The 20,980-nt window shown below is 32.8% G+C and overlaps 2 protein-coding genes and 1 pseudogene across 6 annotated transcripts; 2 read left to right on the plus strand and 1 right to left on the minus strand.

The window, feature by feature from the left end:
- Positions 1-5,770: 5,770 nt before the first annotated feature.
- On the minus strand, positions 5,771-9,802 carry LOC114315687 (emp24/gp25L/p24 family/GOLD family protein). The gene is made up of 4 exons (XM_028262309.2): positions 9,315-9,802; positions 6,567-6,753; positions 6,244-6,351; positions 5,771-6,085 (listed from the first exon to the last, which is right to left on the minus strand). The coding sequence occupies exons 1-4, from the start codon at positions 9,546-9,548 to the stop codon at positions 5,952-5,954; spliced, it is 663 nt and encodes a 220-aa protein (XP_028118110.2). The 5' UTR covers positions 9,549-9,802; the 3' UTR covers positions 5,771-5,951.
- A 763-nt stretch (positions 9,803-10,565) lies between these two features.
- On the plus strand, positions 10,566-14,355 carry LOC114276730 (perakine reductase). Of its 4 annotated transcripts, XM_082875649.1 has the most exons (8): positions 10,566-10,912; positions 11,061-11,211; positions 12,008-12,178; positions 12,557-12,760; positions 12,883-13,055; positions 13,212-13,308; positions 13,544-13,697; positions 13,997-14,355. In XM_082875649.1, exons 2-8 carry the CDS (start codon positions 11,152-11,154, stop codon positions 14,173-14,175), a joined length of 1,038 nt encoding a protein of 345 aa, XP_082731775.1. In that variant the 5' UTR covers positions 10,566-10,912; positions 11,061-11,151; the 3' UTR covers positions 14,176-14,355. The 4 variants fall into 4 exon arrangements, with proteins under 4 accessions (XP_082731775.1, XP_082731776.1, XP_028074354.2 ...); XM_082875650.1 differs by lacking the exon at positions 12,557-12,760 and having other exon boundaries at positions 10,740-10,912; XM_028218553.2 differs by lacking the exon at positions 10,566-10,912 and having other exon boundaries at positions 10,972-11,211.
- Positions 14,356-17,127: 2,772 nt separating this feature from the next.
- LOC114315688 (perakine reductase-like) lies at positions 17,128-20,768 on the plus strand (annotated as a pseudogene). The gene is made up of 7 exons (XR_014333655.1): positions 17,128-17,330; positions 17,801-17,971; positions 18,468-18,657; positions 18,781-18,953; positions 19,100-19,196; positions 19,352-19,505; positions 19,680-20,768. The product of XR_014333655.1 is annotated as a perakine reductase-like (transcript).
- Positions 20,769-20,980: the final 212 nt, after the last annotated feature.

Raw genomic sequence — 20,980 nt, forward strand, 5'->3', positions numbered from 1 at the left:
CCTCCAAGGTGATGTTTATGGGTTTTTATAAGTTTCCCGTGGCACAATCCTAGTAGGACTTGTATTTCTCCATGCAGAGTCCTCCTAGGATTCATACTCCTAAGGATAATGCTTATCCTTTTACACCCTCCCCCACTGCTTAAACCAAGTGGGATGGTTTTCTCCATGGCCGAATCACCATTTGAACGAAGTAACACTGGCTATGCTGAGCCACAGAGAAGACCGAACTATCCATAGCTCGGTTTTCCCCTTCAACTCCTTATCTCGGCTTTCCCCCGTTCAACCATGATGCGTTTAGACCAAGCTTCTGAGTAGCAAGCTCTGGTCGATCTAACCATAATACACCGCAACCGGACTAACTTTGAGACCGGAATAACATCAAGTTACCTCCAGACCGGAGTAGTTTTACACCATCTTGGGCCGGAGCAATTACACCTCTCCTAACCGGAGTAACCATACCTCTCCCGGGCCGGAGTAACTATGTTTCTTCTGGGCCGGAATATCATTACGGCCTTTTACTGAGTCCTTCACACTTTGGGCCATGAAGTCCATCTTACAGCTCGGTCCAATTCTCTCCAAAAATTACCCTTTCAAGTGTGTACATTAATTGATGTATATAATACCACAATTCTACAATTTACATCAAAAGATTTTGTGTCAAGTTAAAAAAATTGACTGCTAATTATTATTATTATTTTTCTTTTTCTTGCAGCAATGTCATCAATAAAAATTGATAACGAAACAATAGTGATTGCGAAGTAAATGGGCAATAGGAATGATGGCGGCAATGCTAATGGCAATGGGAAGGTTTGCCAAAAGTGGAGAGTATGATTAGGATGGTCAAAAGGTGAGCCGAGGATTTAGGATTTAGATGATTAGGAAGGTCAAAAGGTGAGCCGAGGATTTAGGATTTTAGATGAAAAGATGAGGATATTTTGATATTTTATTTTAAAATAAAAATATAATATAAATAAATTTATGAAATATGTGGATTGAGAAAATTTAAGATTTGTTTAGTTTGTATGTCAAGATATAATTTTTAGAAAAAAAAAATTAAATTTTATTTGGTTAAAATTTTTTGAAAGAAATTTCAAAATCATTCTCTCTCTTTTACACCTCAATTAATCACTTTTTCTCTCTCTTCTTTTATTCTTAACGGTAGTGTTACATGCACTAGTTAGTATACCAACACTAGTTATAACATTAGTGGTGTTTTGAGAAATTGGTAAAAAACTAGCTTTTTAACTTTTTCAGTAACTTTTTGGATAAAAAAGCTGGTTTTTTGTCTGAAAAAAAGCTAAAAAACCAAAAAATTAACTTTTTTAGCCTCTTTCCAAAGTGCCCTTTACTATTAATCCCACTCATTTATTCACATTATAAATCTAAAAAATCTCTTAAATTATGACACATAATCAATTGATACACTAATTAGTACATTAATTGGTGCATATATCATTATTTTATTCCTAAACATTTTTTTTCTTACACACATCTACTTAATTATAACAAAATATTAAATTATTTCAAATTTCAAAATTATTTTTAAAATATATAATTAAACAAATCAAAAAAATTTATAATTTTTTTTTTTTAAAAAAAAAAATTATTTCAAAACATAACTAAACGCACCTTAATGCGTGAAAATAGAATTTTTCAGAAGTTAGAGCTTATCCAAAAACAAGCGTTGCTTGCGTGGCGAATTGCGTTCACGCCACGAAAAGACACAATAAAATATAGTTTGTTAATGACTGTTTATTGCAACGATGAAACAGTGTGAATTAAAATAGGACACTTAACTGAAGGGATTGTGATATTTTAGGCCTAGTTTAGGATCTACTATATAATTCATTTTTTTATTTTTTTTTTATTATATTATCTCTTTATTTTTCTGTATATTTTTTTATAAAAAGACAAAAAATATATTTTTTTAGGACAATCCAAACCAACACTTAATAAGATTTTGGGATATAAATCTTAAATTTTCAAGTTATATACGTTTTGGGGTCAATTTTTAGGAATTTGGTGTATTGGTGTTATGATGATCTTTTAAATGTCAAACGACGTTATGAAGTCAATGTATACACTTGAAGTCTATTCCTCATTCTGCTTCGATTAAAATTGACATTAGGTAATTAATTCTAAAGCCAATAGAGGATAAGTTTGAAAAGTTTACTAGTTAAAAATAAATAAATAAATAGAAAACTCAGTTTATAAATTAAATTTAAAATTTTATTCATCTAAATATTCATATTTTAAAATATTTTATGTATAAGCATAAATTATTATAAAATAGTCAAACTATCCCCATATATATATATATATATATTATTTTTCAATTCAAATCATAACCCGTATCTTTCCGCCTCTCTATTTCTCTCTTTCTCTCTCTCTTCTCAATTTTTTTCTCTCTCTCTAAAACCCATCCAGCTCTCTTTGGCTCTTTCATTTATCTGAATGGGTAAAATTTTCGAAATTTTTTTAGTCAAGTAAAATTTCTCTGTAAAAATATTAAAAACTTTTAATTAATAAAAAAAATATCTTAAACTTCTTTTATTATACAGTTAAAAATAGATATTTCACTAATTTTTCTCATAATTTATATATTTTAATTTTAATTTATTTTTTTACATGATATTATTAAGGTTTATTTTAGAATGATGGTTGAAAACTGATTTTTTAATTTTTTTAAAAAAATATGTAAAAAAATGTAAAAAACAATGTGATTTAATAAATTAAAAGTTAAAAAATAATTTTTAACTATTTTTCAAAATAAAGTTGTGATTAATACTTCTTATAAAAAAAATTTTATTACCAAGTGACATTTCAGATTAAAAAAAAAAAAGACATTTCAGCGAAAGTTCACGTGGACTTTGGTAATGATTTTGGACGGTACACGTGTCTTCTTTAATTTTCGGCTCTTTTTGACTCATTTTGTAAATAGTAACATTAAAGATCCTCAGCCTTCGTTCGGGAAATGGGTTAATTTTTTAGTTTTTTTGACTATTTTAACTTGATTTAAAAAATTTGATTTGAGAAGAATTTTTTGACTTTTTTAATTTTTTTTGTAAAAAAAAAGTGTAATGATTATGATTGGATGTAATATTTTATTTGTTATGATTAAAATAATTTATTTTATCTTTTGTGACTATTTTAACTATAAAATCACTTGCCAAACACCATCTAAAATATTTTGAAATGTCTTATATAAGTGGAAAACACGGATGAGATTATATGAGATGGGGTTTACACACTATTGATAAAAAATATTAGTCAAATATTTAGAATTTCCACCATTTTTCTTTTGAAAAGCAGGTAAAAAATTATTTTTTTAATTTTTTTAAAAAATGGAAAAAGAAGAAGTTTAATGTGATTTAAAACAAATTAAAAAGCTTATTTTTAACCTAATTGACAAAATAAACCTTTTCTACAAATTTCCCGGGTCGAGTACGAGTCCACTAAACTTTTGGAGGGATTCTATTTGAATTCAAAATAAGTACGCCTAATTTAACTTTATAAATTTAATTCTTATTGTATCTTAATATGAATTTATTAATAAAGACAATACATATTAAACCTTAAATAAAATAATTTTTTTCATTATGATACACCCTAATCAGTTATTCATATTCAAATTTCTATATCTTCTTCCCAATAGATCAAAGTTATTTCTTTTTCTTTTTCTTTTTCTTCTTCATCCTCCCTCCAAAACTCCAATCCACCCAACCAAAACTCACCATCATCATCAACATCATTATTTTATATTTTTTTTGAAACCCTAAATTCCATAAGAAAATTTGAACAAAATCAAATAATGGATAAGAGGAATAATCAAAATAGTTTTTTGAAGCAACCCATCAAAAATGATGTAAGTATTCATATAAAGAGATTTCACAATTTTTGTAAAATACCATCAATTATTTTCTATATCGTTTTTTTGAGAAAAATTAAAAGGTCCAGTAGTTAGATTAACAATAACAAATTATTGGAGTTGTTCTTATTTTATCATTTAAATAGTACATTATTTGATAACTACTATTTCTTGTTAGTGCCTGATACTTATGTACTTATAAGTTTGGTTTTTATTTTTCCATGAGCATTCTTGCTGATAATTCATAATGTAAAAGTTTTTTTTTTCCTGTATTGAAAAGTTTTATAATGCTTATGTAAAAGTTTAATTTTTTTTGTATTTATAATATTTACGTGCTTATAAGTTTGGTTTTTTCCCCTGTATTTGAGAATTATTTTCTGTATTGAAAAGTTTTTGAAATAATTTAGTTTTTTTAATTTGTTTATTATTTATTATTTGGGTTTACCTTAAGGGTAATTTGAGAAAAACAATAGGGTGTAATGAGAGTAAAATAAAATTTTAAATAATTAAATAAGGTGTATTTAGAAATTGAGAGTATTTAACGATTTTTTTTATGTAAATAGAATTCTCCAAACTTTTGGCATGGACTGTCAGGTGGGCCCAAAGATCAAAAGCACAGCCGGGGCCCAACGAAGTCAAATGGTCGGGAGGCCCGGAGGGAGACGCAAACTCATCATTATTCATATTGGTCCAATGAGCTCCATTGAAGAAAAAAACAAACAGAAAGTTGATCTCATTTAAATTTGTAAATCTTATTATTTTATACTACGTAAAATACATATTTTGTTCACACTTTTAAAAGTGTTAATAAAATCAAACTCCACCCAATGCTGAGATAAAAGATTTGTCATTTCCTTACTTGATTTTCGTTACTATCATATCATGTGATTATAAAAATTTAATGGTATTAAGCGTGGGAAACTCAACCAACTTGTATAATGTTTAAGTTTAACTTATTTATTAATTAAATTTAAATTTATACATAAGCTCAGTTCTAATACACAATTGAACGAATTTAAAACTCAAATTGAAAGTGAAAGTACACTATTATATATATATATATATATATTACTGATAATATTACGCACATAAAATACATTTTATAATATATATTATAAAATAATCAAGCTAAACTTTACCGAGAGATTATTTTAACTCAAATTCAATTCAAATACATAATTTTACAAGTTTGAATGAGATGCAAATTCGAGCCGTTCCTCTCGTTCTCATATAATGTACACAGTTGTAATGATTATAGTGCTAGCAATGTTTATCACAAATTTCAACCAATAAATTAACGACATTCTCAAGTTAATAAAATGGAACAAAAGAATTCATACGCAGTCCAAGTCTATGCAAATTATTGGAGAACGGATTGTAATCAGTGTGAACAACTCACTACTCAACTTATCATCAACTAATGACAACTGTGTACATTATATGAGAAATAAAGCAAAAGCTAAAACACATTGATAGCAGTGAAATAAAAGGATTCCAGACATGCTGCAGAAAACCACACCAAGCAAAATGCTTGCCCATTGGCTTTCAACATTTCCAAAATTCCTATGACCAAAAAACAGCTTCAGAACAGAATTTACTAGACAGAGGGTTGGAGATGGAACGCAGTAACTAAACACATTCTTGAGTGCATGAGAGAGAATTGGCTGGAGTAATTAAGAATAATGCACTCATTAAGGCAAGTGTTTGTAATATACATAGCAAGGGTTGACAGTTCATACAAGAAATAGTGAAATTGTTGAATCATTCCTGAAGTTTCTGTCAAAAGTATGGAAACCAATGTCTGCCCCATTGGATATTAGTTCCGCAATCATCCACAAAATCTCACAAATTGGCAACATAAAATCAAAATCATTTGGAACATTATCTTAATCAGACTGAATATCTCAAGAAGTCTCATTCTTCTTTACTCGAAATGTATTGTTTTTTCCTACACTCAAGGCACATTGTTCACAATTAAAATCATATTAAGACACGTTTATCTAAACTCGTAGGCTAGACTCTCCAAACACTGACCCAACTGGTTAAGAACAAACAACAATACAGGTAGCTTTGATGTCGGGCCTCAAACCCTGTTGTATCCAACTGACTTACTGAACAGGCGGTGTATATACGCAACTTGAAGTGCACTTGCAAGAGCCAGCATAATGTACTCTCCTATTGTGTAAAGTATAACACGCTTCCGTGTGCTCTCATTTGCTGCAACAGAAGAACAAGACATGGCTAATAAGTAATCGGTATGAGCCTATTTAGTTAAGAACCAGTACAAAATTGCAAATAAAAAAAGCTTATTATTGATGCAGTTTTGTGTAGATCAACACTCCATAGGAAGAAGAAAAATGAGAAAAATAACTTACTATGACGATGACGAGTATCACGTGCTTTCAGGTAGTTCTGTTCTGCTGTAACAGATTCCAATGCCTCCCTCAGCTCAGCAATTTTAACATTAATAGGGTCCAAATGTTCTGTAACAAACCACCATGTAAAGATTACAAAGACATCTTTATATATTATCAACCTCATATTCATTGGATGACAAGGTTCAAGATGCAGTCAAAATATAACTATCAAGGTGAACTGCTATTTGTAATTGTTAGTGCACAATTAGGTACTATGATAGATGAATACAACATGTTACTATGTAATGATAATAATGCATTTATATAAGAATTGGACAAACCATCTTTGGCGAGATCATGTTCACTAGGGATGTGGCCAACATGTATGTAGAAAGACACAGTCTCTGGTGTCGAGTAAGGATTATGGAAACAGAATTTGTACATTCCGCTTCGTGGGGCCTTAAAGTCAAACTTGTCCCCTGATGTTCCCTTCTGAGAGTGCACCACATTACCTGCAGGAGAGGTCACCTGCACAAAACCAAGAACCAATGTCCTGAACTGGTAAACTAAATATGTGTTTATTGGCTGCATTATTTGCCAGTCGAGAGGTTTTCTACAAAGCATGCCTCAAGGACTATGTGACAAGAAATAAAACATGGTTACCTGGCTTATAGAACCCAATGGAACTAGTTAATAAAATTATAGGAGTTAAAAAACTGTTGGTGTATTGTTTCCCATAAACAATCATGGTTAATTCATCATCATCATCATTATCATCTGTTTTGATAACAACCCTCTGAACTTTCCAAATTCATGTAGCTCGGTAAATAATGCTTTGTCCAAACCATTTGGGTTGACCATAAGAATTTGTGAATCAGATTTGCCATTCTGCCGTATCCAAAATCAAAGGTTCTATTTCATAACCCACCAAGTCCTCATTTTTGGGCCAAAGAGATGTGTTTATGAATACATTATAATATTGTGCCAAACCCAAATGAATACTACAAGAAGTAAATAAACAAGAATAAAAATATGAGAGAGAGAGAGAGAGCAACCAAAAAAGAAACACCAACCATTTTACGTGGTTCGGCAATTGCATATGTCCAAGGGCTGGGATCCAATCAATCAACTATAATCAAACAAGGAATGCAAGTACAATAGATACACTACATAGTTACCCTTGCTTGACTGAATACAATTAACTCACTGTCAACAACTCAACTCAAACAAAGTCGCCTTGTTTTGGTATGGTTAAACCCAGAGTGGAACACCAAAGATAAAGGCTACAGTGCTCTGAGACAATAGCACTTCAAGAGATCTCACTGTTTCTGGTCTCGCTTGAAGCCTCTAAAACCTACTTTTTAAAGTCTTTTTCACTCTGTTTCTCTCCTGGAAAACACCATGAGTACCACCTTTTTATAGGTGCTGAAGGAAGCATCTAAATGCTTCTATATGGATGTAAATGTACGAACATTGGAATTCTCAAGCAAGGTATATTCCTATTTGACGTTTAAAGTACAGGATAGATTTCTCAAAGAATCCATGCAATACTTGCTTTGAAATATCCAAGCATGCATGCATCTTTTCAAGACTTTATTCAGCCAATAAAGAATGAGCACTGACCACCCTCTTGCACTTATGCCAGAATAATTGTTATCCCATAGCACTCACTGTCTCAATCGACATCAGTCTTGACATCTACTAGGCTTGGCAACACCCTATATATGAACCATATTACTCTTATCTCATTAATGCATATTGATTTCCATTACACATATCCAAATCCCACTAAATTCAAAACACCTGACAATTCAAGGGAACAGTTGAATTCATCACCACCGAAAATCAAAGCCAAATGGTTCCTTCTCATTTCCAATTCCATGCATAGTCACACTATTCTTCCACAAGGATGTTGGTTATTGGTTCCCTCTTCCCATTATTCCTTACAAAAAAGATTGGTTTGATATTCCTAACTAGCTTCAATTATATTGCTAGCAAAAAAAGTAAATAAATAAATCAAATATGAAACTTTGCTATCTGATCTTCCACAGTTGTGAGAGACTCGGAAGAAGTTTAATGAAATATTTATACCAAATCCATCATGCTTTCATCCTTCGATCTCTCAAACTCTTCTTCTAGCATACAATCCATAATTTCCGTAACAATCAAGTTCAAGCACTCTGCCCCCCATACCAAATTATAGCAATGCAAAAAATTGTGCTAGGCACAAAGTTTAGCAAGAGCTCCTCTGTATCTCTATCTTGATGAGTCCCACAAATGACATTTATATTTGACAGCTTTTGAAGAAAACAAAAGAAATAATATTTGCACCATTGAAAAAATATTGTCAAATCATGACATTTGACTTTGTACCATCCCAAAATTTAGGTTTAACATTAGCATTTCCACACAACAATTGGAGATGCTCTTATGGTATTTTGAGCTCAAGGTAGGTCCAAGGGAACCTAATAGTCAATTGATCTAGGTGCGAGGTGAAAGCAACAATGGGGACTAGGAGCAGGAATAGCCTACGGAGTTCTAACAGTGTCTATCAAACATCTAAACACAGTTATAATCAAACAAGAAGTTAGGTGTAATAAAATAAAGAAACAGAAATTCTAACATCTATACGTATACATAATCTATGATTATATACATATACAATTCTCGATCTTTTCAAGATCAATTGATTAGAAAATTAAAGTCTTTCAGAAATCCGAATGAGCTAATTGTACTATCAATCACGCGTAGAAATCAGCAATCTAAGGCTGCAAAACCCAGAAAAATCTATTGGACCCATCAATCTCCAGCAGATCAATAAATTTCTAAATTACCATGAAATGAATTTGCACCCAAAAACAAACTAAAGAAAGAAAAACCCAATTCTGATATTTAAAAAAAAAAAAAAAAAAAAATCTCCAGCAGATCAATAAATTTCTAAATCACCATGAAATAAATTTGCACCCAAAAAACAAACTGAAGAAAGAAAAACCCATTCTGATAGTAAAAAAAAAAAATAAAAATAAAAAACACATAGATCAAGTAAGCATGAAACGTAGAAAAAAACAAATGACGAAGAGAGAGATTACGATGAAGTCGATGCCGGGGTGATCGGAACTCCAGAAAATGTCGTGATCGACGACGACGAAGTTGCCGGTGACGGAGTCGCCTTCGTAGAGGACGTACTCGTAGATGCATTCGACGTCGTTTACGGTGACGGAGAGAGCCGAGAGGTCGCTGACGAAGCTGAGAAGAAGAAGCCCCACCAATACCAGAGGGTAGATCTTCGATTTCGTGCCCCTCTTTCTCTCTCCTCTCTCCATTTGTTTTTAGGGTTCGATTTTGACTTTTGATTTTGATTACAAAGATTTGATTTTGATTAGAAAAAAAAAGAAGAATCGAAAGCTCAGAGAGAGGCACGATTTAGAAAGAAGGAGAGGAAAAAATAAAGAAAAAGACATTTTTGCACAAAACGTTTCTCAGATTTTATCCAGACAAACGACGGCGTTTGTATGTTGTCGGGAAACGATATCGTTTTTGTAGTCAAACAAAAAAAAAAAACAAAAAAAAAAAAAAGGAAATTTGTTTTTTTATTGTTTTTTAGGAAATTGTTAGATGATCCCATTAGATTTATAATTTAAAGGGGGAATTGTATACAGGTTTAGGGAAAAAAAAATTATCAACACACATCCTAATGAATACAATTGCACTCTATGGTCATGTTTGTTTGGGTGGATATGAGCTTGGGATTGGACTAATAGTCCTATAAAATTATTAATCTGATGTTTGGTTAAACAATTGAACTATGGACTAATTATTTTAAACTTGACTATTAGTTAAGATAGGATACATAATCCAATGAATTCGTAGTCCTAAGACTATTAGTCATGGGAATGCTAATCCAGTCCCGCCCAAACAAACATGGCCTATGTGTTTGTAATTATTTTTCCCAACTCTTTGCTGTATGTACATCTCTCTAATTTCAATTGGATATGGATGAAAAATATGAGGTTAGTATACTTGCAAAATAAATATAATGAAATTATATAATTATAATTATTAATTTTTTTTACAAATAATTTATACATACAAACTTAAAAGATGAACAAAGCTGGTGCTATTGAAAATTGGAGACTTTATAAATCAGTGGTACTATTCTAAAATAACTATAGATTCATAGAAAATTTTGTAATTTTAATCATTAAAATATATTAATTTTTTCATGAATCTTTAGTTATTTTTTTAAAACTAACAATAATGTGCTATTTTTCTTTTAAAATTTTAATAATTTATTTACTTTCTTCTATTATATAATAGATTAACCCTTATTAAGAATTTTTATCAAAGTCTTTCAGCTTCCTAATTAGACTCTTTCAATTACTCACTCAGTTGTATATTATTGTATAATAGATTAACCCCTCATCAACAGCTCTCACCAACTCTCTCTGAATAATTCGTTTTCCAACTCATCACTTCCAATAACTTTAGCTTCATAGAAGTTTGTTTTTGTTTTTGTTTTTGTTTTTATTTATTTATTTATTTTGTTTCTTTCTTTAAGCCAGAACAAAATAGAATAATTCATCTCTTAGGCTTTTTTCAATGAAAAAAAACAACTCAAATTAAAAATCAAGTGAAGCCAAAAAGCTTGTCAATTTAGGTGGTCCTTTTGACAGGTTCATTCCAATATGTATGTGTCATTTTTCAACAATCTTGTATGCATTTAATTAAATTTATTTACAATATTTTAAAATTATGCTTCTTAATTTAACAAAAATTATAATCCAATAATTAATATCTTTGAAAGCTTCATGGAATCAACTTTATTGATGGGGAAGGAAGCTTGTCCTTGTCTCCAAATGGAATTGAAGTGCTATTCCTCCTTGTTTTGCATCTTCAAACCTCCAAGCTCTCTTTTGTTGAAGAGAAATGGAAGACAACAATGATATCCAGATCCCAAGACTGAAACTGGGTTCACAAGGACTTGAGGTAAAACCTTCTTGTTACCAGTTCTTCAAATTGTTTTGGGTTGGGTTTGGATCATGAATTTGTGGAGGTTTTTGTAGAAGGAAAGGTAAAGGGAGGGGAAAAGTGAATGAAACCCTCCTGAAGTTCAACATCCAAACACAACCTTAGCTTATTGATTTTCATTTTTTCATAAATGAAATCATCTTGACAATTTAACTGGGTTTGCTAGCTTCATGCCTTCATCACACTATGAACTTGAATTTAATGTCAATTGTTGTTCTTAGCATGCCAGTTCTGATACCACATGCAATGAACTGACAAATCATCCATATGGTGAAACAATCTCCCTTGTGAAATCTGATTCAATTGATGCCCCTATTTTTGAAATGAATTAAAGGGCAAATTGGTGTATTGTCAGATCGAACAGAAATTGAAAATTGTCGAGTTAACTTATCATTGATGTATTGTTTCATTGAGACCCAATTCAAATAGGTTTATTTCCCTTGACAAGTGGGCTTTTATTGAATATCAGATTGGTTTGGCTCTGTTAACTTTCATTCTATTAGTAGTAATGTTTTGTCTGCCTTTTAGTGTAGCTCTTTGTGAGCATGTCTATATATCATTCTCTTTTCGGTGGTAAGTAGATTTTATGATGAAATCAAGTTGAAAGTGATTTTGTTAGGGAAAAGTTGAAACAAAAATCAGAAGATTAGCAGTGTAGTTCAATCAAGCAGTTTAAAATTACAATTTCATCTTAAAAAAAAAGAAAAAGAAGAAACCTACCATTTCCAAGTGACGGTGTTCTTTTGTCGTGCAGGTTTCCAGATTAGGCTTTGGATGTGCAGGACTTTCTGGAATATACAATGATCCTCTCTCGCACGAGGCTGGGTGTTCAATTATAAAGGAAGCTTTTAGTAAGGGTGTCACCTTCTTCGATACCTCTGACCTCTATGGACAAAATTATGACAACGAGATCATGGTTGGCAAGGTGCTGCTTAAAATCTTTAAAATTGACCCCAAAATGCGTATTGCAACAGCTTATAATTTCGAACATTGACATCTTATTCTCTTCTCTGTTGATTTAAATAGAAGATTCATTGTATTGCAGCAGAATAACAATGTAAAATCCAATAAAAAGAAAGAAAAATTAAACAGCACAAAAAAGAAATTGGAATTAGAATATGGTTGAGCTTATGCTTCATTTATGTGGCAAGAAGTATCATAGGTCTGCAACATGTTCATTACGGTTTAGTTCTGAACTCTGATAGTTTCAGTAAAATGTATCTTTTCCTTGAGCATCCTGGTTAGATTCACATTGTTGATTGTCAAACAGTTTATTTTATTTTTATTATTTTGGGAATTTTAGGCCCTGAAACAATTTCCGCGAGAAAAGGTTCAGTTAGCTACAAAATTTGGGATTATCAAATTAGAGGGTGGTCAATTTGATGTCAAGGGTACTCCTGAATATGTACGGCAGTGCTGCGAAGCTAGTCTTAAACGACTTGACCTGAACTATATTGATCTGTACTATCAGCACCGTGTGGATGTTTCAGTGCCTATAGAGGACACTGTAAGTGTCAGTCATTCATTTTCATTTCAGTTAGTATTGGAACCAATTGTGTTCTTAATTTCTGTACACACAACTGAATATACATGATTGATCATTTAAATGTTTGAATTTTTTTGGCACAGATGGGAGAGCTCAAGAAACTGGTAGAGGAGGGAAAGATAAAGTACATTGGATTATCTGAAGCTAGTGCAGAAACAGTAAGGAGAGCCCATGCAGTTCATCCCATCACTGCAGTCCAAGTGGAGTATTCTCTATGGACTCGTGACATTGAAGAGGATATAATTCCACTTTGCCGGTTAGTTAAGCGTGCTAATTTTTTTTTATTTTTTTGTTTTGGGTCAAAAGTCAAAACTAGAAGCTCTTGGGCTTGTTTAGAAGATCAGAAACTCAATTACCACCCTCTATTTTAATCTCACCGAGTTTATAAACTTTGCACCCTCCTCGTCAACAGAGAGCTAGGTATTGGGATCGTGGCGTATAGCCCTCTTGGTCGTGGCTTCTTTGGTGGGAAGGGAGTTGTTGAGAGTGTGCCCAACGGTAGTCTATTGGTATGTGACTACAGATCAGAAATAAGTAATTGCAAATCTCTTTTTCTTGTATATTACTAGACGTAAAGACATGAATATGACTTTTTTCACTGGATGGCATGATGACTTGCACACTGGGCACTTCACAGGGTTCATTCTTAAACCAGGCAATGTGACCCTTTGTGAGATGTTGCTTCCATACCAGACACTGATGAGCATATTCATTAAATTCTGAACTCAAGTTGATCTGTTGCAGGCTCACTTTCCAAGGTATACCGGAGAGAATCTAGAGAAGAACAAACAACTATATGCCCGTCTAGCCAACATTGCTGCAAAGCATAATTGCACCCCTCCTCAGCTGGCTTTGGCATGGCTGCTTCATCAAGAAGACAAAGTTGTTCCAATCCCGGGTAAATTATGCTCTTAAATCTAGTCTAGCCCATTGTTTTGCATTGCTGAGTTTCAATTCATAAAAACTAAACTAATGGTCATACCTCATACTTAAAAAAAACTCATCCTTCATAAGTCTATGCATATCAACCAGGTCAAGCATCATTAACTCATTCTCTATCCCCAAATCCCATATACTTCTACCATCCCCCACTCCCCCAAAGCTTACAGCGGAAACCCATGTACATGGTTTTGAGCATAATCTGAGATTTTGATTAACTGGATAGCTTTAATTTTTCTTGGGCTATTTATTAAACAGGGACAACCAAGGTTAATAACCTTCATAGTGCAATTGGATCATTAGCACTGAAGTTTACTGTAGAGGATATGAAAGAAATTTCTGATGCAGTTCCGGTGGATGAAGTGGCTGGTGACAGAGATTTGGAATACCTTAAAAAACACTCTCGGAAGTTTGCAAACACACCAGCAAAATCATAAGTTAAAACTACATAATGAAGCTATATGGAACTCATATTTTATCCACTTCCTCATGGTTTTGTTTCTGAAAGTCATACTTTTTAGTTGTGAACTTGTAATGCTGACAAATAAAAATTACAGGGTGATAGACGCCACACTGTCTAAATTCAATATATACATCTTTGTGTGAGTTTTATTTTATTTTATATTTTTTAACTACTCTCAGTGTGACAAAACAAGAATTTTTTATTTTCATTTGGGTAAAAATATTCAAATTAGCTACCTCAACTCTATCTTCTGTTCGCTTTATTAAAAAGTGGGACTTAAAGTTATAGACTAATACACACCATTAAATCTTTAACTATGTCTAAAATCATCATTTTCAAGTTAAAAAATGCTCACTAGTATCCTAAAAATAAAATCTAATATTTGTGCAATATAATTGACTAGTGGAATTAAAAATGAGATATAAAAAGGCAATAACATGATACAAATCTTCAAGCAATTGACAACTGTATTCTTCAAAAAATTTATTTAATATCAAACTTTTTTTTTTTGAAAAATCAAAAAGAGAATTCTAAAATATAAAATTGGTTAAAAATGAATACGTAAATTTAAAATTACAAAATTGTAAACTTCAAATAAAAAACACATTAAAAGACAAGATAATAATAATAAGTAAAAAAAAAAAATTGCTAAAAAGATGCATGTACAGCTTTATCTTATCTATTGTGATATCTATTCTAATTGTTTAAATATTACATATTTTGACAAACTTATTTTAATGGTATATATGTTATATTTTAGGATGATCAACATATATAATTTAATTTTAATTATACAATATAATCGTGTGAACTTAATTATATATTTAAATTATAGTTGTAATTAAAAGTCTACTACCCTTAAATGTAATTTTTTAGGGAAAATTGGTCTAAGGTCCCTCTCCCACTTTTCATAATGGAAGAGATCCACAAAATTATTTTTTGATGTCTAAGATCCCTAAACATACAACAGAGAAATTTCAGTCCTTTCTACTATCTTCATCATCTGACCCACTGCCATCCCCAACAACCCGACTCTCAGTCCTCCTCATCTTCCAATACTTCCCAAAGCTTTACCCAGTGGAGATTCCCGGCCTCGTTCTCCTTCTCTCCTTTCCTCTCATCGCAATCGCATACATCTTCGTCTCCGAAGCCCTCGTGATCCAGGCGCTCATCTTTATCTCCTACGCCGGACTGAAGATCCGCGACATCAACCTACTTCGTCGGCTCTGGACATGTGTTTTGGTGCAGCGTTGATCCAGGTTCGCTTCCGACGGTGCTGGGTTATACTCTATGATATTTTTGATCGGCACTGGTTGCGTCAATATTCACTTAAGTTCACTTCTGAAGATTCTTCTAGGTGAAGTCGTCTTTGTTGAAGATTACAGTTTATATCTAACACAGTAATTATTTTGTTTGATGAACTTCCAATAAAGATGGATACCCGTATGGAGTCAAGTACTTGGTGTGGTTCTAGTTTGTTCTAAGTTACACGTACAGTTCTGTGTATTTGTTCTCTTTTAGCATTTCCAATTATGTTTTGACAAAAAGCAATACATTGACTATTGAAATGTTGGTGTGCTGTTGTATTGGAGGATCTAAATCCTATATTCTTAAGTTCACAAAAATAGAAATTGAAGCCAAGTGTAGATTAATGAGAAAAGTGATCTTCTGGTTGAAACTAGAGAAATTCTTTGATTTTTTAACTGAATTTGCTCTGGGTTGAAACCAGAGAAATTCTCTGGTTTTTGAACTCAATCACCAAGTTCTGTTCATAAAAATACAACTTTACTATAAATAGAGAGAATTTCTCTAGTTTGTCTGGTTTGAAGAGAATTTCTCTGGTTTTGAACCAGAGAAATTTGTGGGTTTGTGGGTTTGTTAGACATGGGTTTAATTGTAGTTAATAGAGCCAGAGAAATTTGCGAAGTCAAAGAAATTTCCTGGATAGCCATACAAATTTCCTTTCCACAATTTTCTCTGGATTTATTTGGTACTCAGAGAAATTTCAATTTTCTCTGGAGAGAATTTCTTTGGAACTGAAATTTCTCTGGATGTGTATTTGTTCTCTTTTAGCATTTCCAATTATGTTTTGACAAAAAGTAATACATTGACTATTGAAATGTTGGTGTGCTGTTGTACTGGAGGATATGAATCCTATATTCTTAAGTTCACAAAAATAGAAATTGAAGCCAAGTGTAGATTAATGAGAAAAGTGATCTTCTGGTTGTAACTAGAGAAATTCTTTGATTTTTTAACTGAATTTTCTCTGGGTCGAAACCAGAGAAATTCTCTGGTTTTTGAACTCAATCACCAAGTTCTGTTCATAAAAATACAACTTTACTGTAAATAGAAAGAATTTCTCTGGTTTGTCTGGTTTGAAGAGAATTTCTCTGGTTTTGAACCAGAGAAATTTGTGGGTTTGTGGGTTTGTTAGACATGGGTTTAATTGTAGTTAATAGAGCCAGAGAAATTTGCGAAGTCAAAGAAATTTCCTGGATAGCCATACAAATTTCCTTTCCACAATTTTCTCTGGATTTATTTGGTACTCAGAGAAATTTCAATTTTCTCTGGAGAGAATTTATTTGGAACTGAAATTTCTCTGGATTTCAATTTTCTCTGGAGAGAATTTCTCTGGGATTGAAATTTCTCTGGATTTCAATTTTCTCTGGAGAGAATTTCTCTGGGACTGAAATTTCTCTGGATCCTGTTAAGGGGCCTTAGACATCATGAAAATATTTGATGTCCTTTATACTATAAAATCATAATATCAGGGACCTTAAAAAAAATACCCCAATTTTTTATGGTAGTTTTTAAAATTTTAAATTCATTAGTAAAGTTTGAATATAATCACACAAAGCACATGGAGAATGGAATCAAAAGGTAGGAAGTTGTCCCTTCCTGAAAAATGAAACTGAAATGCTCTCACCTTCTGACACCTACTATAAAACAATGACATGGTAACTGAATTCAATTAAACAGTCCCTTCACTGGTCTAAAAAGAGTTACACATTATAGTATTCCTTCTTTGCTTTGCATCTTCAAACATCCAAGCTCTCTTTTGTTGAAGAGTAAATGGAAAACAATCATATCAAGATCCCAAGACTTAAACTGGGTTCACAAGGACTTGAGGTAAACCACCTTCTTCTTCTTCTTCTTCTTCTTCTTCTTCTCTCTCTCTCTCTCACCCCATTTGAAGAAAGTAAAGCTCACATAACTGTTATCAGTTCTTCCACATGTTACAATTTCTGTTGCTTTTTTTAAGCTGTGTTTGAATCATGGATGGATTTGTGGAGTGTTTTGTGGAGGGAATGGAAAAGGGAAGTAAACCCTCCTCAAATTCAAGATACAAATACAAACTTAGGATTGTTGAGTTCTGTTCTTTCATAATTCAAAGCATCTCAACAATTTTAACTTGGCTCGCTTGCTAGCTTCATGCCTTCATCACATTGAATCCTAATTTAATGTCAATTGTTGTCCTTGTCCTTGGCATGATCTGTAAGGTATTACCATTTTGAAGGTGCAAATCAATTTGACTTGGGATAAATAAACTAAAAAAAAAACAGTGTTTCCAAGTGATGGTGTTCTTTTGTTTTTTGCAGGTTTCCAGATTAGGCTTTGGATGCGCAGGATTTTCTGGAATATACAATGATCCTCCCTAGCACGAGGCTGGATGTTCAATTATAAAGGAAGCTTTTAGTAAAGGTGTCACCTTCTTTGATACCTCTGACCTCTATGGACAAAATTATGATAATGAAATCATGGTTGGCAAGGTAGTACTTAAAAGCTCTAAAATTGACCCTGAAATGAGTAAATAGATGATGAAAATAGGTTACTGGAGAAAGTTGTTTCTTTCTACCCCTGTTCTCTTTCTGTTGATTTATGTATAAAGATTCATAGTACTGCAGCAGAGGAGAGAAACAATGTAAAAATCCAATAAAAATGAAAAATAAAAAAGCACTGAAGTGAAGATTGGAATTAATACAACGGTTAAGCTTCTGCTTCATTTTTGTGGTAAGAATTATTGTAGGTCTGCAATATGTTCATTACAGTTTAGTTATGAAGTCGGATAGTTTTAAACGGATAGTTTCAGTAAAATGCATCTTTTCCTCAAGTCTCCCTGCAGTACACTCACATTGTTGCATTTTTAAACAGTTGATGTTGTATTTTGGGCTCTGAATCTGCTTCCTAGAGCAAAGATTTGTTGAGCATCCTTGGTTAGATTCACATTGGTGATTATTAGAGATTTGTTTTAGAATTTATTTTAAGGGTCTGAAGCAGTTTCCTCAAGCAGAGGCTCAGTTAGCTACAAAATTTGGGGTTGCTGTATTAGAGGATGGTCAATTTGATGTCAAGGGTACTCCTGAATATGTACGGCAGTGCTAAACAGCTTGACCTGGACTATATTGATCTGTGCTATCAGCACTGTGTGGATGTTTCAGTGCCTATAGAGGACACTGTAAGTGTCACAGGCAGTCTTTCATTTCAATTAGTATTGGAACCAATTGTGTTCTTATTTTCTGTATGTGGAACTGCAATTACATGATTGATCGCTGAATGATTTTGAATTGTTTTGGCACAGATGGGAGAGCTCAAGAAACTGGTAGAGGAGGGGAAGATAAAGTACATTGGATTATCCGAAGCTAGTGCAGAAACAGTAAGGAGAGTCCATGCAGTTCATCCCATCACTGCAGTCCAAGTGGAGTATTCTCTATGGACTCGTGACATTGAAGAGGATATAATTCCACTCTGCCGGTTAGTTCATACCTAGTTCTCATGTGTAAGGAGTAAGCCTGTTAATTTTTTCTATTTTGGCCTTGTTTAGAAGATCAGAAACTCAATTAACACCCTCTGTTTTAGTCTCACCGAGTTTATAAACTTTGCACCCTCCTCATTCACAGAGAGCTAGGTATCGGGATTGTGGCATATAGCCCTATTAGGCGTGCCTTCTTTGGTGGGAAGGCGGCTGTGGAGAGTGTGCCCAACGTTTGTGTGTTTGTATGTGACTACAGATCAGAAATAAGTAATTGCAAGTTTTTCTGTTTCTTGCATATTTGTAGATGTTGAGACATGAATGATTTTTTTTATCATTAAAAGAGCACATTCATTGTGAAGAAATGGATCCTAAGCTCACGTTGATCTATCTATCACAGACTCACTTTCCAAGTTTTACCAGAGAGAATCTAGAGAAGAACAAACAACTATATGCCCGTCTAACCAACATTGCTGCAAAGCATAATGGCACCCCTCCTCAACTGGCTTTGGCATGGCGGCTTCATCAAAAAGGCAATGTTGTCCCAATCCCAGGTAAATTATGCTCTCTGGTTACAAGTTTTAACAATGTCTTTAGAGCTGAAGTATTTAGCAGTCTCAATAGTTAAAAAATGAAAAATAAAAAACTACCTAAATTAGTTACAGAAATGAGTTCATAGTTTGATTAACTGGATGGTTCTAATTTTTCTACTGAAATTTATTATGCAGTGACAACCAAAGTTAAGAACCATCATAATACCATTGGGTCAACTGCATCGAAGCTTACTGAAGAGGATTTGAAAGAAATTTCTGATGCAGTTCCCATGTATGAAGTGTCAGGTGACAAAGGTCCAGATAACCTTAAAGTACACTCTTGGAAGTGTTAGAAATGGGTTTTGGAAGTTTTGGAAAAAAACAGATTTTTCCTCAACTTTGGTCTATTTTTTAGGTGAACTCATGCACCAAAGTTGATGGGTCTAAGTGGTAACGCGTTCTATGCCGCGTTGTAATTCATGTAGTATATGTGGTTGCTCAAAACCATTATCGGGTGAATGAAAAATTGAAACTAAAGTGAACTCCATGGAAATGGAGTTTTAGGTGGAAATTTTTAAGTTTTGGTTTAAGGCTTCTCCCACATTGGTTTGGTGGGCAAACTTTGAGTGGGTTTATAAGGCATGGGTTTGAACTTGGGGAGGGCCCCAAGGGACACCCCAAGTTTGTAAAAGGGAGGGGTTATGGGCAAATTGGACTAGACCCATTGGACCCAAAAATAAACGCACACCCGTCAGGCGGCCTGAGCCTGGGTGCGTGGTGTGAGGTTGGGCTTGTTTGGCCCAATACTTATCTTTTTGGGCCAAAAACATTTGAAATAAAATCTGTCCAATTTTTTCCCACCCAAACAGATGCATATCTGTTTAAATTTAAACCAAATAGGTTCCAATCTGTTTGAATTAAACCGGACAAATTCAATATCTGTTTAAAATTCAAACCAAACAGCCACAAATTTTTCTATATAAAGGTAGTCCCTTATTTGGATTTTTACTCCATTTTTCGTCCCTAATTTTATCAATACTCTCTGCATTTTGTTACATACAATTTTCTGTGAGAAATAGTGTAAACACAAAGTATATTCGTTGTACAAACAGTTTGTAGTGCTACTACTATTTGTTGTTGATCATTTTATCCTGGGAGATAGACGTCCACATTTTCAAAGAACCGTAGAGAGGACGAATCTGTCTTAAGGACATAGTGTTAAACACTGGACTTGATCAAAACTTTGTTCGAAAAATTAATAAAGTAAGTTGTTAATTCATTTTATGTTTTATTATTTATTTATATCAGATTTTGATTTTGTTTTTGTAACAAAATAAAAATCTATTTTTATTTATTTATTTTTATTTACTGGTTTGATTTTTGTAATCAAACAATCTCTCTCATTTCTTTTATTTCTTCTGTATTCCGTTTGTTTTTTATTACACAAACAAAATTTATTTCATTAAACACAGTGAAGATTGTCCAACAATTTTAAG

Source organism: Camellia sinensis, chromosome 6 (assembly GCF_055761805.1).
Source record: "Camellia sinensis isolate YWXY chromosome 6, ASM5576180v1, whole genome shotgun sequence".
NCBI classification, from domain to species: Eukaryota; Viridiplantae; Streptophyta; class Magnoliopsida; order Ericales; family Theaceae; genus Camellia; species Camellia sinensis.